This window comes from Bombus pyrosoma, linkage group LG7 (assembly GCF_014825855.1).
Source record: "Bombus pyrosoma isolate SC7728 linkage group LG7, ASM1482585v1, whole genome shotgun sequence".
Classification (NCBI taxonomy): Eukaryota; Metazoa; Arthropoda; class Insecta; order Hymenoptera; family Apidae; genus Bombus; species Bombus pyrosoma.
Genome location: NC_057776.1, coordinates 4,451,825 through 4,468,930, shown reverse-complemented (window position 1 = coordinate 4,468,930; position 17,106 = coordinate 4,451,825). Strand labels below are relative to the sequence as shown.

General features: G+C 34.0%; 3 protein-coding genes across 10 annotated transcripts in view; 1 reads left to right on the top strand and 2 right to left on the bottom strand.

Annotated features, from left to right (window-relative positions):
* LOC122569356 (protein espinas-like) overlaps positions 1-3,792 on the bottom strand; it is a 113,811-nt gene extending 110,019 nt beyond the window's left edge. Inside the window, exon 1 of the mRNA XM_043730272.1 lies at positions 2,317-3,792. The gene's annotated coding sequence lies outside the window, so the exon portion shown is untranslated. The remainder of the gene's footprint in view (positions 1-2,316) is intronic.
* A 199-nt stretch (positions 3,793-3,991) lies between these two features.
* LOC122569362 (tafazzin) lies at positions 3,992-11,562 on the top strand. 3 transcript variants are annotated; one of them, XM_043730293.1, is made up of 6 exons: positions 3,992-4,184; positions 6,862-6,933; positions 8,601-8,729; positions 9,745-9,988; positions 10,128-10,382; positions 10,477-11,562. In XM_043730293.1, the coding sequence occupies exons 1-6, from the start codon at positions 4,151-4,153 to the stop codon at positions 10,514-10,516; spliced, it is 774 nt and encodes a 257-aa protein (XP_043586228.1). In that variant the 5' UTR covers positions 3,992-4,150; the 3' UTR covers positions 10,517-11,562. The 3 variants fall into 3 exon arrangements, with proteins under 3 accessions (XP_043586228.1, XP_043586226.1, XP_043586227.1); XM_043730291.1 differs by lacking the exon at positions 3,992-4,184 and adding an exon at positions 5,240-5,511; XM_043730292.1 differs by lacking the exons at positions 3,992-4,184; positions 6,862-6,933 and adding an exon at positions 5,245-5,511.
* Positions 10,743-16,488, bottom strand: LOC122569358 (PX domain-containing protein kinase-like protein). 6 transcript variants are annotated; one of them, XM_043730282.1, is made up of 9 exons: positions 16,090-16,488; positions 15,259-15,447; positions 15,094-15,190; positions 14,500-14,924; positions 14,243-14,419; positions 13,751-14,161; positions 13,515-13,671; positions 13,394-13,438; positions 12,983-13,121 (listed from the first exon to the last, which is right to left on the bottom strand). In XM_043730282.1, the coding sequence occupies exons 1-8, from the start codon at positions 16,189-16,191 to the stop codon at positions 13,422-13,424; spliced, it is 1,575 nt and encodes a 524-aa protein (XP_043586217.1). In that variant the 5' UTR covers positions 16,192-16,488; the 3' UTR covers positions 12,983-13,121; positions 13,394-13,421. The 6 variants fall into 6 exon arrangements, with proteins under 6 accessions (XP_043586215.1, XP_043586214.1, XP_043586219.1 ...); XM_043730283.1 differs by having other exon boundaries at positions 13,011-13,112; XM_043730280.1 differs by lacking the exon at positions 13,394-13,438 and having other exon boundaries at positions 10,743-13,112.
* Positions 16,489-17,106: the final 618 nt, after the last annotated feature.

Here is a 17,106-nt window from a genome sequence, read left to right as displayed (position 1 = left end):
GTACGTTCAACGTAACACGATACACGAACATCATGCCTGTTCTTTTATTTCAAATAGCTTCTTAGCTCTCTGTGTATCGCTAGTAATCGCTACGTACGATCTCGCGAATCATTTTCCTTATGGGTTTCTCGCGTATCTGACGCCACATCTGTGACATTTAAATGGCGCATCGTCAACGTTCTGATGGTGTCCAGAAGTAATTAGCGCTCTGGTGGCGTGCACAATAACCTTATTACGCTTTGTTGACCGACATTCCATCGCGCATCGACACGTCTCTATCTTTTTATATTCTGAACCATAATATAGCAAGATCGTAAAATTAATCAGAACAGAAATTAAAGCCCTAAAATCCTAAACAAGATCGTGTGCAGAAATTTTTAATGCAGGGTCAATATATTTTATACTAACTTATTTGTTATACAAATTTTCTTAATTCATTGAAATAAATAAATGTTTATATATGAAATACTAAGTCATAAGTTGTTACTTTTATCAATGTATATTGTATCTTAAAATAGAATGCAATATATGGTTTTATAATAACTAATCCTGGAACTCAAGACGTCAATCAATGCCACATTTCGATAGTTTACGACGTTACTATATCTCGGCCCATATTGTATTTCCTGTCTGAATCTTATCGCATAATCCGGAATGCGCACAGAATAGCACAGATCCCTTCTTGTGCGACTGTAGTTCACGCGATTTACTATCTCAAATGTGAAATAGCATAGCTATAGAAACGTTAGCAAATCAAATTTTGATGAAATAGTCACGCACATGCGTATCCGATCATCATAACCACGAGATTACCTATGTACATTTTTAATAAAGCTATATACGGGGAAGTCGTATACGCAGTGTGTAATTTCGTTCGATGCACGTTTCAAGGTTTACCCGGAGAGCCCTTCGATAAAATTAAACCGGCGTTATGGTTTTTAACAAACATATCCTATACACGGATATCCACGTGTCTGGTCCGTGTATACATTTTCTTACGAAAAAGTACCATCGTTGTCTTGCTGCTCTCACGAACCGGAACCACTCTCAAATCCAATTTACGTCGTGCTCGCTTATTTCGTTCCTACAATTATGATCATCCTGTTGTATATAATATTACGTGCCATCCCGCGTAGTATCGTCTCCAGATATTCAGACAGAACATTCGCAATTTCCATCGACTGAATAAGCGATAATAATTAGCCTAAGTTGTTATAATTGGTACCCAGAGCTTGCCGAAATGAAAACATAGGAAAATAAGGAAAGTGGGCTACGGTATAGCGTACCAAGTATATACAGAACAAGTGCTTGCAGGCTGCTATAATTAGTTTCTTTTTGCGTCGTTAATGTTAAGCGTCGCTAGTGTGTAACGGCGACGATAGGGTGAACTCAGGTATGTTAATGGATACGATAGCAAGTGGTTGTCGTGTCTCTTCCCCTCGTTGTTGCTTTATAATTCGTAAAACGACCAATTAACATTCTCTGAAGGGAGTAGGTGGTCCCCGTGATCTTAAACGGCGTTAGAGTTTCCGCATGAAAATTTTTGACATCGCCTAATAAAAGTGTCGATAATTTTAATTGAATCTTTGGTCAAAATCGTAATCGAAATCGATGCGCCACTCCGTTGGTGGATTTTACGAGCTTACTTACCATTAACTCGATGTTGAAATATCAAAGAGGAATTCAGTTAGTTCTCGAAACGCAAAAAGGGGACAGACGAACGAGGACATAAATATTGGTTAACGAGGGGTTTTCGAAGAGTCGCGGAACGATCAAAGTGACTCAGTTTCGTGAAATTCATTCGACAAAGGAGTATGAGGATCAATTATCGTCAGCATCGTCTTGTCAACGAACCAAACTTCTATCGTTATATTTTGGACAAAACGACGAAATTTCAGTTAATTTCATGCGTTTTCTGTGTGTAAAGGATTCATACGATGTTGTATACGGCTAAGTTATTTTGTTTGATTTAACTGAAAGGAAGTTTTATGCGAATCTGCACGGTCGTATGCGCGTCTGTTTCGCACGGTTATCTTATTCATAGGTATGGAAATACAGAAGTAGCAAAACTCGTATGCAAGGGAGTACAGATGCAAGAAGACGACCTCGCCTCACTCGGCTGAACTGGAGTTCTTCCGCGATGAAAGACACATACACACAGAGTCACCAGTGCCCAGTCTGTATATTGGCTTGTGCACAGCGAGATCTTCGATCAAGAGCATGCGCACGTTCGTGCGCGAACGAACAGGCAACGCGACCGTATAACGTGCAACCACCGAGAATACGGAACGTATACACATATCTATATACACATACCTGTTGCTTTCTCTCTGCTGCAGCCAATATGCTGAAACTACGATGCTCGGGATAACTCGAACTACTCGATCCTGATGGGAATTCGCAGTCGTAATACGAATTCACTGTTCCTCCTATAGATGTAATTCGTACGCCGGTTTTGTTGTTCGTTTTCGAACAAAGAACGATCTTTTCTGCGTAACACCTAGCGACACACATGCGCGAACACGCGAACGCTAACCGATCTGTCTTCGAGAGCGTCACTCGCGAATCACCGGATACAAGGAGGATTCCTGACTTGCCGCATCGCCGGACTTCTCGCGTCGCGTAGTATCCCGCTTGTACGTTCTCGTCGTCGTTGAACTGGCACCACTTCACAGTTGCACCTGCACTTGCACTTGCACCGCACTGCGCGAGTAATAGCGCAATGTCGTGGCACAGTCGAATCGTGGGGCCCCGGCAGATCACGGGGTACCGTCGCGCCTTCCTATATCGTGTCGAGAGGACCGACGAAGGTGGCATCCTCGCGGCATCACCGTACACTGCACTCGAGTCAAGCCGAACGCTCGGCTCGCTCTCTTCCCTCTCGCTCTGTTCCACTCTCTCTACCTCTATCTTTTACTCTGTACCTTCCGCCGATACTCTCAGCCTTTTCTTTCGATATCGTTTTATTTTGTTTTTTGTCTCTCCCCCTTCTTTCTCTACTCTACTAGTATCACATCACTATCGAGTCTCTCGTGTTTCACAGAGGGTGGACATCATCACTTCGCGGACGTATTTGGTAACCGTTTCGCGGTTCAACGATCGAGTAGCCTGCGCATTGTAGCGCTAGCACCACCGCCGGAACTGTCATCTCAAGGTTATAGAGGTAAATGAAGATAAATAAAAACGCTTCGGTCCTAATTTATCTTTGGTGTTGATCGCATTCTTACATCGACCAAATGATTCGTATACATAGTTTTGTACCATTCCACCCCGGGAAACTTACAATGTCGTTTTCTTTGAGGCCGAGTGAATAAGAAAGAAAATATATACGTCACGAAGAGGACACTTCGCGGTCAATTCTCGAATGGTACACGACTCGCCTCAGTATGGTGCTTCAAGATATCCTCTCCACAGTTGTAAACTTGCAAAGGTACCTCGTATGTACGATGGCACGGCAACACGCAGTTGAGAGACTCGAATCGTACTGGCTGTTGAGATGAGGCCCTTTTCCCCCACTCGTGAGCCCCCTTCGACTGGTTGCTTCTCCGCTCGCGTTAGACCCCCACTTCCCACATGCCACCGGACATTCTCCTCTCATCCCTCCCCGCGGTCTACGACTTTGCTTCGCATCATTGTATCTTTTCCCTTCTTTTTCACCTCTTTCGATGCTCCCGTGTGCTACGTCCTTTCTTCCTCCGCAGATGAACTTAACCCGAAGCTCCTAATGTATGTACTCGATCGTCGTGTGTACGCCACCTCCTCCGCCACCTTGCCCCCTTCATAACCGTCCAGCACGTTTCTTTCCTCGCAGCAGCTTCTGATAGGTGTTCAACTGACATTGCAAGTGCAGCGTCACCGCCAGAGGCACAACTTCGTAGACAGCTGTGTCTTATTGTACATCCGTTCGTCCAGTGAATGGTTATCTAAGATCTCACCAGGCATTTTACTATTACGCCGCGTACGAGCGTGCCATGATTATTATAATGTATCCTTCGCAATTTTCAAGTCGCGCTAACGAGACCGCGTTACCACCGTTTAAGATAATGCAACTATAAATTTATTTACCACTATCGGAGGAGTGAGAGACGATAACTGATCTTTTTGTTATCATCTCCATGAAAATTTTCGATTAGTTGAGGTTAGTTGAGAAATGAAACGAAGCTCTTCGTGGTCTACTATTTTCTGTAAGTATCAAATGAATTTGTATTATAATTTGATTATTTGTCAATCTTATTTTCCCAAACATAACACAAATCTAATTCAAACATACTCCAAACCTACAATACTTCAAATATATTCCAAAATTTATCTCAATTCTTAAAAGTACAATATACATAATTAAAAATATCTTTAGCGACAGTTATATGTATAAGTGAAATTATTTATCATTGACCTTGACCATTTCATAAATATATTTTTTCATTTTTATACTTTTTATGATTTTTAATATTGCATCAATATTTGTTTACATTTATCATATTAAAATATATACATTATAATGATTTATAACGTATTTTATATTTGTATTTTAAATGTTACCTAAAGTAGAGAATAAAAGTAAGAGAGTAGGTAGTGGATACAGATGTCAATGAAGTTAATTGAACTAGTAGTAGTGTTGTAAATTTAAGTTGTATTTATTATACATATACCCTTACAATACATAGATTATTTAGCAAACAATAGAAATTAATATTTTCATGTTTGCGTTAATAAGCCGTATTTAATAAAATTTAATTGATACCTATCTCCACTACCTATGTCCACTTATTTTTGTCCTCGGCTGTATGTTTGCATTCAAGCTATGTACAGACAATGCGAGGCAGATCCGCAAGGCTATCTCGAAGTGAGCCGACATCACTTGTCGTCTTTTTGGTGAAATCAAAGGTTCCTCGTAGCTACTGCTATGTACATATAGATAATGCAGAGCAATCTTGTGGATCTACCTCGCATTGCCTGTATATAGTTTAAAATAAAAAAGGTATCCTCAATGGAAATAAAAATAGCTACGCACGCAACTGTAAGGATATTTTCTGTGGTATTATCGCTAAAAGAAATAACTCAATATCCTGTAATAACAACTAAAAGAATATTTAATTACAACCGACTCAATAACGGGATACATTTACACGTTGTTACCCAAGGTGAGAACAAGTGTTTGAGGCGCGTTTAATTTTAAATTAAATGCTGAAATAATCGGCAACAGTCGGGCATGTACGGCCACATTCGGCCAACCACGTGATGGTCATCAAGAAATATGGCGTGAAGTTGGCACGAAGATGGTTGTCGTGAGTTACGAAAGAGTAGACGATTTCTCGCGGGGAAGGCGCTTCCCAGTCGTCCGGAGAAGTGCCACATTCCTAATTTTTCTTTCAATCTAGCAACTGAGAAATAGTGCGATGGTATACGATATTAAATGGATCATACCGAAACTTCGAAATACGGGTAGCCTCTGGAACATCGCGAGTAGTATAACCTTTGTAGCAGTAGGAATTTTTTCTAAAATCATAATAGGTGAGTGACTATGCAAGCCGGTTTGTTAACTACAAGTTAGTACTATTTATTTCTGTATATCGATATATTAATTTGTTAGCAACTGTCTTAATTTACATTTATATATCGATATAATTCTCGATGTATTACAAATTTGACCATTTTATTATATCGACTCCTAGTATAAGTTGTGTGATCTACAGTTTATTTCTATAATTCATGTAAAAATATAAAAAATATTTAGATAAGTATATTTATTGATAAAAGGTTAAAAGCGTTTATAAAAAGATGCCCGAAATGTTTCAGCGTGATATTAAGAAACGTTACTTTACATAATATGTCATGAATAATTAAATTCACTTTATTTAATCAGAATAATAATCATAAAATCGGTATGAGAACTTTATCAAACATAGGTTGCGTGTACAATCTATTTTCGCAATTGTAGTAAAATTTTTAAAAACTATTTTTAATTTTCAATTGTTGAATAACAAATTTTATGTATAGTTTTTATACGTGATATGTACTACAGTTAAAGCTTCTTTATAGAATACACTAATACAATTTATTAATTTAAAAGATTGATACATAAATTGTCCTTTTATCGAATAATCGTTATCGTATATATCGTAATGTATCGTTAAATTTCATAAAACGATATTACAGCAAAAACGACCATGATGAGATAGTTCCACACTTGTTTGCCCTAGAGTTCATCTTCTACGCATACTTACAATTGAAATAAATTTTGCATCAATGATTGTAATTAAATTTAACATTTAATTTACAATTGTCTTCTTTAATATTTTTAATTTGGAGCACATATTATAAATATAAATATGTATATAAAAAGACTAATATTCATACACATACATGAATAGATTTGCAAGAAGATCATATAAAAAGACAAACAGTATAAGAAAATATAGGTACAAAATCTTGTGTGCAACAGGTATTTTTAATTATCTTATACACACTTCATTGTTATAGAATTGGACACGCATGTTTAATTTTCATGAAATCGCCAAAACTTTATTACATTTAACTATTATTATTACTATTACACAGAAATGATAGCCATCGTTTAACCTTAAACATACTTACAAAATCTTTCTTTTTTCTATTGTTGTTTAATATGCCACTAACATTAGCTCTAAATAAATAGTACATTAATACTAAATTAATAATTCACATACATGTGATTACGCATGCATTTAATCAAAGATCGTATTCATTTAACTGCAATTGGATTTTAAGAATTTTAATCCTACTTGGATTTTGGATTGTTGTATGTAGTTCCGGAAATGACGAAGTTGTATATAACGCGTCACTTTTATTTGTTTTGCGAAGATTTGGCGTTTCTAATTTCAGGGAGGGTCAGATACGCGTTACCGCCCGACAAAGGGCACAGGAAATCAGTCATTGGCTCTCGCTGTCCTTTCAGTGAGTACCACTGATTTACAACGAACTCGGCTTGATGTTGACTTAGCTACGTTACAATAAACTTCGGAAATTAAGCGCATTACTCAATTGGTTGGACGCGTAGCGCACCATACACGACCATCCTCCCACCTCTCTCTTTCTCTTTCTCTCTTTCCCTCTCTCTCTATTTCTCTCTTTCTCTCTCTCTATTTCTCTCTCTCTCTCTCTCTCTCTCTATTTCTCTCTCTCTCTCTCTCTCTGTTTAATCCTCCCCTCTCTCTTCCATTCCTCTGTTTTTATTCGTTTTACCAATTTATCCGTGTGTGATAGTCATAATTTTACATAGTAATTTTACATAGTCAGAGTTTCTTTTTCATTCATTATGACGCCCGTAATGCTAAAATTTATATGCTTCTTAAATGCTAAGTGATCCTTGTTAGGTAGTTGAAATAATTGCTTTTAAATGCTAAATGTGTATGAAATATCACTAGTATATAGAATTTAAACATAATAGTGCATGATTAATTTTTGAACGTGGAGCTTTCTACAGAGGCCATCTGTCGGTGTGTTCAAGAACTATTACTATAATGTTAGATTCATTAACTCACAAAAACACCGAGAATATGAATTAGACTAGATATATTTTCCATCTTCATTTTTCATAATACATATGCAAATTTTTCACTTTCACGCTGTTATCGAAATATGCAATCAGAAATCGATTTAGTGCATGATTATAACCTTGAATGACCTTGTGTGGAGGTAGTTGAACTTCTTTGAAAAGTGACAGTTACCATACAAAAGAAAAGATATAAAATATTTTCGAAATATTAAAGTGTCGTTGGGATAACCTTTCTCATTTTTTGCTGTAAACAATTTTTTATCACTTATTTTTAAATTTTGAAGGCAATCATATCAATTACTTCACAGGAATCACCTCATCCAATTTCATTGTGTAATCAGTTTTCATAAGGATCGCCGTAGCGACATGGTTCTAAGGTTTCGATGAAAAGAATAATTATTTACGTGTCAGCGAAGCATGAGTAGCGGCTTTACTTAAAAGTTTTAGCACTAGCAATGATTCACGAGTGAAAGCACTGGTTCATTGAGCATACGCTTAAATAAAACCAATTCTATGCAAGATCCAGATGAAGTGTGTCTTACAACTCCTATGTATATGTATGTAGTTGAAGATCAGAGGGGGGGGAACGAGGAATATCACAAAATGGCTTTATTGAGAAAATGAAGTTTTAATATTTTAATCCACTAAGAAAGGAACAACATTCAACGAATTTACCTGCATTACTCACAAAATGAAGCTTAAATCTTACTTAGACCTCGTAAAAAATAATGATTAATAAGATATTAATTATTTTTAACCGCGTTTAGTTCCAATGCAGAGTGGCTATTCCCTGTTTCTAAGCAGTACACCAAATTTTTAACATTATCTTATGAGCATATTTAAGTATAGTCATTGTGATTAGACAGTTCTTGTCTCTCAGTCTCAGTTTCCAAACAAAATGTGCTATAAAATGGAAAAATGGACACTCCTCGTCTTTTCCCCTTATTCACCAGTTATACACGGGAAATATACAAATTCTAAGTTAAATACATCCCTATAATCTCTCCTCCTGATATGCAAATTAATTTATCAAAGAGCTTTTTCTTTTTCGTTTTTGTTGTTTAAGAATGGCTGAACAGAACGACGGTATACAACAAACACATCATCAATCGTGCGTTATGCAAAAGACCGAAAAATGTCCCGCTCATTACGGTGTCGAATCATCACAGTTGTTTCGATGACCCTGGCATATGGGGTAAGTCTCTCGAATATGATTCAACAATTGCATCCTTTCGCATCGTACCGACCGTTATCTGTGTTAAGCATACAACAATATTTTATCGATATTGTTTCCTATCTCCATGTTTGTGCTTTGTTAGCAAATATTTTACTCCAAATATCGATTGACAAATCGTTATCGAGACAATCAAACAATAGTTGAATGGCATGTATTTTTCCTTTTGTTATCTATTCAAAGTATACTTTACTGATGAAACAGTGAATAAAATGAAATGGATGATTTACTTTCATACATTTTTCATGCGAATTAAATGTCAGTTACTTTTTTTTACAACAAAAGTATTTCTTTTCTGCGTATGAAAAAAAATATAGCGGAATATGCACATGCAACTTCTTTTCTAATAACCTTAAACAACCACTTCGATTTTATATAAATAATAGCATTCGAGCATTATGCACAGCTTGCGAGTTCTAAATCGTTTTATTTATTCATACTATTGATAAAATAGATTTCCAGTTTGACTGAATAATTTAGATAACGATAATAACAATACGTTATATCTATGAAAAATTTCATATCTATATTTATTTGTTTGTTTATTTTTATTTGTTTCTAGAGTGCGAATGTTTATGTATCTATAAAAAATTTAAGTGTAAAGTACACAGAATACAAACACTACAGTAAATCATGGAAAATGTTCAAAATATAGTATTCATTATGATATTGGGTGGATGAGATGAGTCTTTGCTTAAGTTTTATTTTTTTTTTTTTTTGTGGTATTCGAAAAAAATATAAATTTGCATAAACATCTGCATTCTATCTATGTGCATTATGTCAACAACCCCCTCTGTTGTTTTGTTAAACACCAATTATTTAGATCCACATACATACCACATATGCATGTATACCTCACACATTACGCGCATTCCCCTCTTCCTGAAACATATATAATCTTTTCTTCCTCAGAATGACCATCGATAAGCGATCGAATGAAAAAATTTAAGACAGAAAAATCTCTGAACTCATTTAGCGACCCTGGGCCTGAAGAATCTGATGAATCGACGTAAGATGAGGTGGTCGATCGCGGCCCACGACATTTGTTTCACAAAGACCTGGCATTCGTACTTCTTTATGCTGGGCAAATGCATTCCTGTGATCAGAGGTGGCGGCGTGTATCAAGAAGCTATAGATTTCTGCATCGAAAAATTGGCAGCCGGTGATTGGGTTCATGTCTTTCCCGAGGGAAAAGTAAACATGTTTAAAGACAACATGAGGTTTGCGATTATCTTTTTCTACTTTTTATTCCATATTTTATCTTATTCTTCTTCATCGTCTTCTTTTTTCTTATTTAATTATCACAGAATGACAAAAATATGATTTTACGAAATTTAATGTTCCATTGACGTGTTGTAGATTAAAGTGGGGTGTTGGAAGGTTAATATTGGAATCGCCAGTTACGCCACTGGTGATACCAATCTATCACCTTGGTATGGACGAAGTTCTTCCAAATGAGCCGCCGTACAGATTGAAAATTCGCAAAAAGGTCACTTTGAATTACGGTGAGCCAATAGATTTTACCGAGTTACTAGAACAATTGCGTGCATCGAAAGCAAGTGAAGTGGAAGCGAGAAAAGCGATTACGGATCGTATTCAAGAAGAACTAATAAAGTAAAGTGTCATTTTAAATCATAGTAATATTTTATATTTATGGTGGTAATAATAATCTTTATATCTTTAATAACTAATCTTCTTTCTTTTTCAGACTAAAAATAATTACAGAAGAGCTTCATAAAAGGTCATGATGTTTAAACGGGGGACATCCTTATTGTCACCCCGATTAGCTTTAATTTGCCAAAAAAAAATAATACTTTAATTTTAATATGACAATAGGTGATAATACCCATGCTCGATTTTTAACTAAGGATATTCATCTGTGCGCGACATATTAGTAACATATATGCAATCATCTAATGTAATGCATGTATTGGGGCAGTAGTGATTTATTTTCTGTTCTTCTTTCTTTTTTTCTATTTTTGTGACAAAGAAAAAAGTGGAAAAAGAGAACATTATGCCATTTATACCTTTCGAGAGATTTTAATTTAAATACGAGTCGTGTTGACTTAAGAATGCCATATACGTATCGCGGTTACATCATCGCATGCATAACAATGTATATATGTACGTACGTACACGGTAGGAAGCAATTGACGTAACATATTACGTAAAAACTCGCAGCCGCTGTTTATAGAAAAAACTTTAACATAATCGCAAATTACGAAAGCTCGTGAAACATAACATTGAAATTGTGTCACTGTACTACATGTTGTCGGTTTTCCCTTCATACGTCGACTTTTTTAATATCACTGATCCTCATAATTTATGATACGATAACATAAGCGTGACACAATCTTTGTATGGTTCACCGAACTTATTTTGCATATATCAGGAAACTTTTGTATGATTCCACATAATTTGAATACAATTATATTGATAAAATAGAAACAGAAAAATGATTTTGATGAAACAACAGAGGTTAAGATAGATTTGATTGAAACCCAACTTTTGTTGAATTTGTTGAATTTTAAAACCCTTAACCCTTGAACACAAACAAAATGAAATTGCAATCCTCACGATCTATCGTATATTTAGATAGCTATATGTACACACGTATATTTTTGATATTGTAAGAATTTACAGTATTTATATTAAAGACACTTCGAATGATAAAAATACTGCGGAGATATGCATATTTTGTATTTATTAAATTTTCACTGTAAGTAGTAAAATATCTTCAAGAGGAAAACTATTTTCTGCAATCTGTTATATTAAATGCAAGTATTATTCAAAATGTAGTGTGATAATTTTTTACGCCATTGTTTCGTTTTAATAAATTATTTTTCGCACTAGACTATATTGTTTAAGAAGAATTATGCAGAATATCGTGACAATTATTACATGATAGTTATTAAGTAAATATTCCTTGCAAACAAATGATAATTCGATTTACTAATATATTTATTAGTACGTCTGAAGATTTCCAAATTATATAACTTACATTATCTTCTTTAATAAATATAGTATCTGTTTCAATTTATTTTCTTTAGTTATCGATAAAACGAATATTTATATTACTCTATGAAGAATAGTATTTATAATTCAACATATACATTTAAGATAATTCAACAAATTACATTTAAGATTGATATTACATATGAAAAATTGTGACTATCTATATTACATCGCTTCGTTATGAATATTCACAGATAGATCTTGTACATATATACTTATTTTTCCGCGACATATAGAAATATATATTACGCCGACATTCACCATTACGACATTACTATTTGTTCAATGGAAAGATCGGGTCTTGGCACATTTTCTCTCTCCGTAGAAACAAACGTGATTTCGATTCTACGAGCGACACAAGTAAAGCAACACACAATACTCACTTTTACAAGACGAATGGTATCTGTACATTAATTACGTTACATATATCATAAACTTGAAATAGACAGAACGGTATATAACACTAACGAGATAAAGTTTATGTGGTACATGTAGATACTATCACTCTTGTCTTATCAGTTATCGTTTTAATTTCCTTAGAGTCGAACAAGTAAGATATTAGATGTGATTCGATCGCGAGACTTAGATCGAAGCAAATGAACTTCATTCCTAGTTAAAATATAGATTATTTTATAAATAATATTAATAAGCTTTTCTTTAATAGTTTTAAATATAATTAAAGGGAAGATTAATTTCCATTTATAGATACAAATATAACATATAAAGAAACATTCTTTTTTAAAGAATATTTTAATTAATCTTTTACAATTTCGAATCCATTTTTGGACGGTGTTTAAAGAATAAAAAGTAATAACAAATAATATTTAAATATTGCTCAATTCTAACAATGATTCATGCTGCTAAAATACATGAATAGAATTATTTTATACATGATTATTTGTAAATATACGATTTACAACTATCTATTCCTATGAAATATACATATTAAGATTCTACAGAATTGAAATATATATATGTACGTATACAGATCTCACAAGTATCGCGATCGAAATAAAATTATAAATATCTTCGCAATTTGATGAAAAAAATAGCATCCTTTTGGTATAGATTACTGTCATACAATTTCTTCTTTATTTCTGAATCAGTACGATCACTCAGCACTACTTTCTTTCAATTATCTAACTCTATCACCTCAATGATATTCATTGGCAACTTTACGAAGACTAGTTTTATTGAAGTTACAAATACTTCCTAGCAGAGCAGCTCGTTCATTGGTCAACTTTGAAACATTACTTGTATCAACAGGTGGTGGCATCGGAGGTGGTGGTACAGTACACTTAGCAGGAACTCCATCACTTTGCGGCACATCTATAGAACCTTTAGTTAAATAAATTGTAACTTTATATAAAGATTACAACATCACTTGGATACATATCATTACACTACATTTCATTTTTATCAATTATACCATTAGCATTCAAATATATGTACTACACCCAATACTAGTTATCAGAATCAAATACAATCTACGATGCATAAATTCAAAAAAGAAGTACATACATTTCATTCAAGATGTATTCAAGCGATAATTAAAAAAAAAAAAATGCATGAATGTGAGCAATTAGTGTTTGTATGATCGTATGACCTACGTGAGAGAAATAAGCGTAGTATGCGCCATCAACTTTTGTGCCCAGCTAACGTAAAAATGAGGAAGATCGATTAATGTTAATTGTTAATGAATGTTATTGAAAAAAATAATCTGTAACTTACGCAGCGATGGGGGTGTTAAAGTTCCAACGCTGGTCGCTGTAGAAGTACTTGTAGGACTATCCGAGCGCTCTGGGCTCTTGCCGTTTACGTGTTTCATCCCATTCGCACTTAACTGATTTGCAGAACGTTGTTCTTGGGCCAATTTCTGTTCTTTCTTCTAGAAAAACAAATACATGTATTTTTTTTACTTTGGAGGAACAATTTAATGTGGTATTTAGATATATTAAAATATTTACTAGCTTTTGTTTTCGCTTTTTCATCTCTTCTTCCGAGCTCATCATTTCCTGAACTTTGACAAGCCTCTTTTGATGTCTTGCTACTTTCTGTTCGTCTTTTAATCGTTGTTCTGCTTTGTTCACTGCTTGCTGCAGAGCCTCCTTCAAATGACTACTTAATTTGAAGTGTGGTCGTTCCATAGAGCCAACAGCTAATACAGCATGTCTTGCTGACTCGAAGAATGGATGTTCTAATAAATGCGATACCGTTGGTAAATCTTGTTTCAGAGCTTCTGGTGCGAGTATCACTTCCAGCAGACTTTTTAAGGTTGCTTCACAATAAGGTAACTCAGAACACGTTGCTTCTAACAGTGGTCGTCCAAATGCCATTTCATATAATACATGTCCAAACGAATAAACATCTACTTGAGTCTATTAAAAGAAAAGATATATAAATATTTATTATATTAATATATTTATATGACATTTTTCGAAATGTAGGATATAATATACCGTAGCGTGAAGTTTACGCCTTTGCACAACATAAGGTCGATAAAATGCTGGTAAGCCTAACAGGCCATTTTCTAGATCCAGCAATTTCGCACACCTCTGAGTCAAAAGAATATTTCCTGTATGTAAATGTCCGTATGGTAGGCCCTTTTCGTGAAGAAATCCTAAAGCTTCCAAAATCTAGAACAGAAAAAATAAAATATATTTAGGTATAAAACTTATTCTTCCATGATCTTGATATAAAGTATTCATTTTCTAACCTGGTAACCATACATAGCAATTTCAGGCACTGTTAACGATTTAGTTTGTTTTGGGTTTCCGTATTTCTTTATAAACGGTTGTTTGGGTTTAGTTACACACAAAATGTCACGTAATGTACCCGTTGGATAAAAATTTCTTATCATTAACGCTCCATTTTCCGTTACATGTTGATAAACGATTGGTTCTATATAATTATGCTTCAATGTCCCTAAACTTTTGAAAACTCCTTGCATATCTTTATCTTGCAGGTGTTTGTCTGGACCAAATTCTACCCATGCAAGCAGTAACTCTTGCTTGGGATTTTGACGATTTTTTACAGTATAATAATGCTTCCTCAACCGCCATCCCATATCAGGAATGGCCTTACAAACTTCGAAATTTGCATCACTGCGTAAAGCTAGTGACACCTGTTGCAGAGCTATTTCTGAATTTGGAAATTACTTATGAAATACGCTATATACAATAAATTCATAATTTATAATACTACTGGACTTATTTTAATACTTAAATAAAATATTCCCTATATCTATTTTTTATTTGTATATATGTATAACTTATTTTTAACTGCATTTATTATTATAATTAAATCATACCATGTAATGGCGCTGTGTAATTATCTGGATCTAAGAATTTTTTCATGGGAAGTGACGATGCCAATATAGGATTCATTAGTATATTGTTTAGGTAATTCTAAAAACAGATAAAAAAAATAATAATAAAAAAATATTTAATAATAATTCTTTTATAACAAGACTAACCTGTAGGGCTACTTGACGTTGAGCTATGAAGTCTGGTTCCATATTACCAATAATTTTCTTTGGAGGAAGTGCCAGGTCAATGCCTGATATTGATAAAGTTGCATTAAGTTGTACGAAGTCATTGTAGCGTCTACTAACTCTCCAAGATTTCTCTGGAAGTGGACCTCTTTGTGTTCTAATCACATATTCCTAAATAAACATAACACTATAATGTAAGTGTACAACTAATTTTGCAAGCCATTGTATATATGCGACAATAAACAATAATTGAAGATGACAACAAGTTTGTACATTTAAGATTGTAAGTCTCTTAAAATAAGTACACAACCATAGGTCTAATTAATATTATGATAATCGATAATTCAAAAATATTTAGAAGAATGTAAAAAACTTACATTTAATCCCAAGATCAAATAAGAAGACAACTTTATTTACTCAAGATTGATCAATAGTATTTTAATTTCTAAAATTGCTTTTTATATATATGCCAAAAAAATAATTTATCATAATATTTCAGATATGCTTTTTATATGTAATGAACACTAGTATCTATATACGTTATCGTACACCATAAAACATATCATTCTCTTCAATACATTATAAATAAAAAATATTTATTTTACCACATTAATTTAATTTATAGAAAAATAAATACATCAAAAGAAATATTTGATGTTCAAAGCAAAAGAACCATCGAGAATGTCTACGTAACAAACAATAATGACCGTCGTTAATTTAGCGACACACGATTGGAGTGAACAGGCCGATGTGTATAAACTTCACCTTTTATTGAGTAAATGTCAAAATATACGCATTAAGCGTGCGCCGTACCGTGTGTCCGTCGATTGTTCTTGCATTTTCAATGACGCTCGTCAACTTCTCTGTATCATCTAGTAGCACTTTATTTGTATATCGCTTCTCAAATAAAGCCATTGATCATTAGTCCGACAGAATGCAGAGCCCGTGCAGGGCAAACTGCGTGTGCCTATCGTATAGTTTCCGTGAGTCGCCATACATGACGCGATTCTGATTCATTTCCACATTGGCGAACGTATTTTCACAGTTATTGTAAATGGGTCATTGCTACCGAGAAAGACACCAGTAATTAATATTCCATCGACGATCGATCGCAGATCAAATTTAACTAGCTCCCTTCTTTTTCAGTGTTTAACACCCATAATCTTTCACCATTTTATTATGTACGTTTTCACAGTGATACCACGCGATCAGACGACCACTATAATGGACTCAAAGTTTCTATATTCTCCGCTTATTCTAATTGAATTGCACGGAAAAGTTGTTAAGTTTATTTGAAAATAAACATATATTATATTATGTTTAACTGATTAATAATGGCTATAAAATGTTACATTCCTTATAATAATGATAATTTATTGTATGTTACATGTTATATGATATTATACAATAAAAAGAGAATATCCGATTAGATCATTCAGAGTGTAATTTTTTCGCATAATAAACAATGATCGAACAAAATTATTTTTTATAATAGCATCGCAGAAAAGATAGTAAAGCCCCATAAAGAACAAATGATTACACTTTTTTAATAATATAAATTGCATGAATACGCAACTAGAGAAATGAAACTTAAATAGAAATTTGTTTCATCTACTAAATAATATAATAACTTTAGTTCACATATTCTTATGTATTATAGTACTATATGCATTCTATAGATTTTTGCATTCCTAACACGTTAACTGCTACGATAGTACTCGGTGATCCATTTTAGATATCAATATCAATATCAATTGCACTTCTAGAATGATTAAAATAAGAAAGAATAAAAAATTATTTGTATACCACTGTACGTATTGTAGTATTTAC

What these genes read in the sequence shown, in the direction of transcription:
- LOC122569358 (XM_043730279.1), bottom strand. Translation starts at nt 16,191, where the DNA reads ATGGCTTTATTTGAGAAGCGATATACAAATAAAGTGCTACTAGATGAT. An exon ending in TTACACAGCGCCATTACATG is followed by an intron (nt 14,925 to 15,093) that starts GTATGATTTAAT and finishes TTCCAAATTCAG; the next exon opens with AAATAGCTCTGCAACAGGTG. An exon ending in TTTAACACCCCCATCGCTGC is followed by an intron (nt 13,122 to 13,514) that starts GTAAGTTACAGA and finishes ATTTAACTAAAG; the next exon opens with GTTCTATAGATGTGCCGCAA.
- LOC122569362 (XM_043730291.1), top strand. Translation starts at nt 5,397, where the DNA reads ATGGTATACGATATTAAATGGATCATACCGAAACTTCGAAATACGGGT. An exon ending in CGATGACCCTGGCATATGGG is followed by an intron (nt 8,730 to 9,744) that starts GTAAGTCTCTCG and finishes GAACTCATTTAG; the next exon opens with CGACCCTGGGCCTGAAGAAT. An exon ending in ATTCAAGAAGAACTAATAAA is followed by an intron (nt 10,383 to 10,476) that starts GTAAAGTGTCAT and finishes TTTCTTTTTCAG; the next exon opens with ACTAAAAATAATTACAGAAG.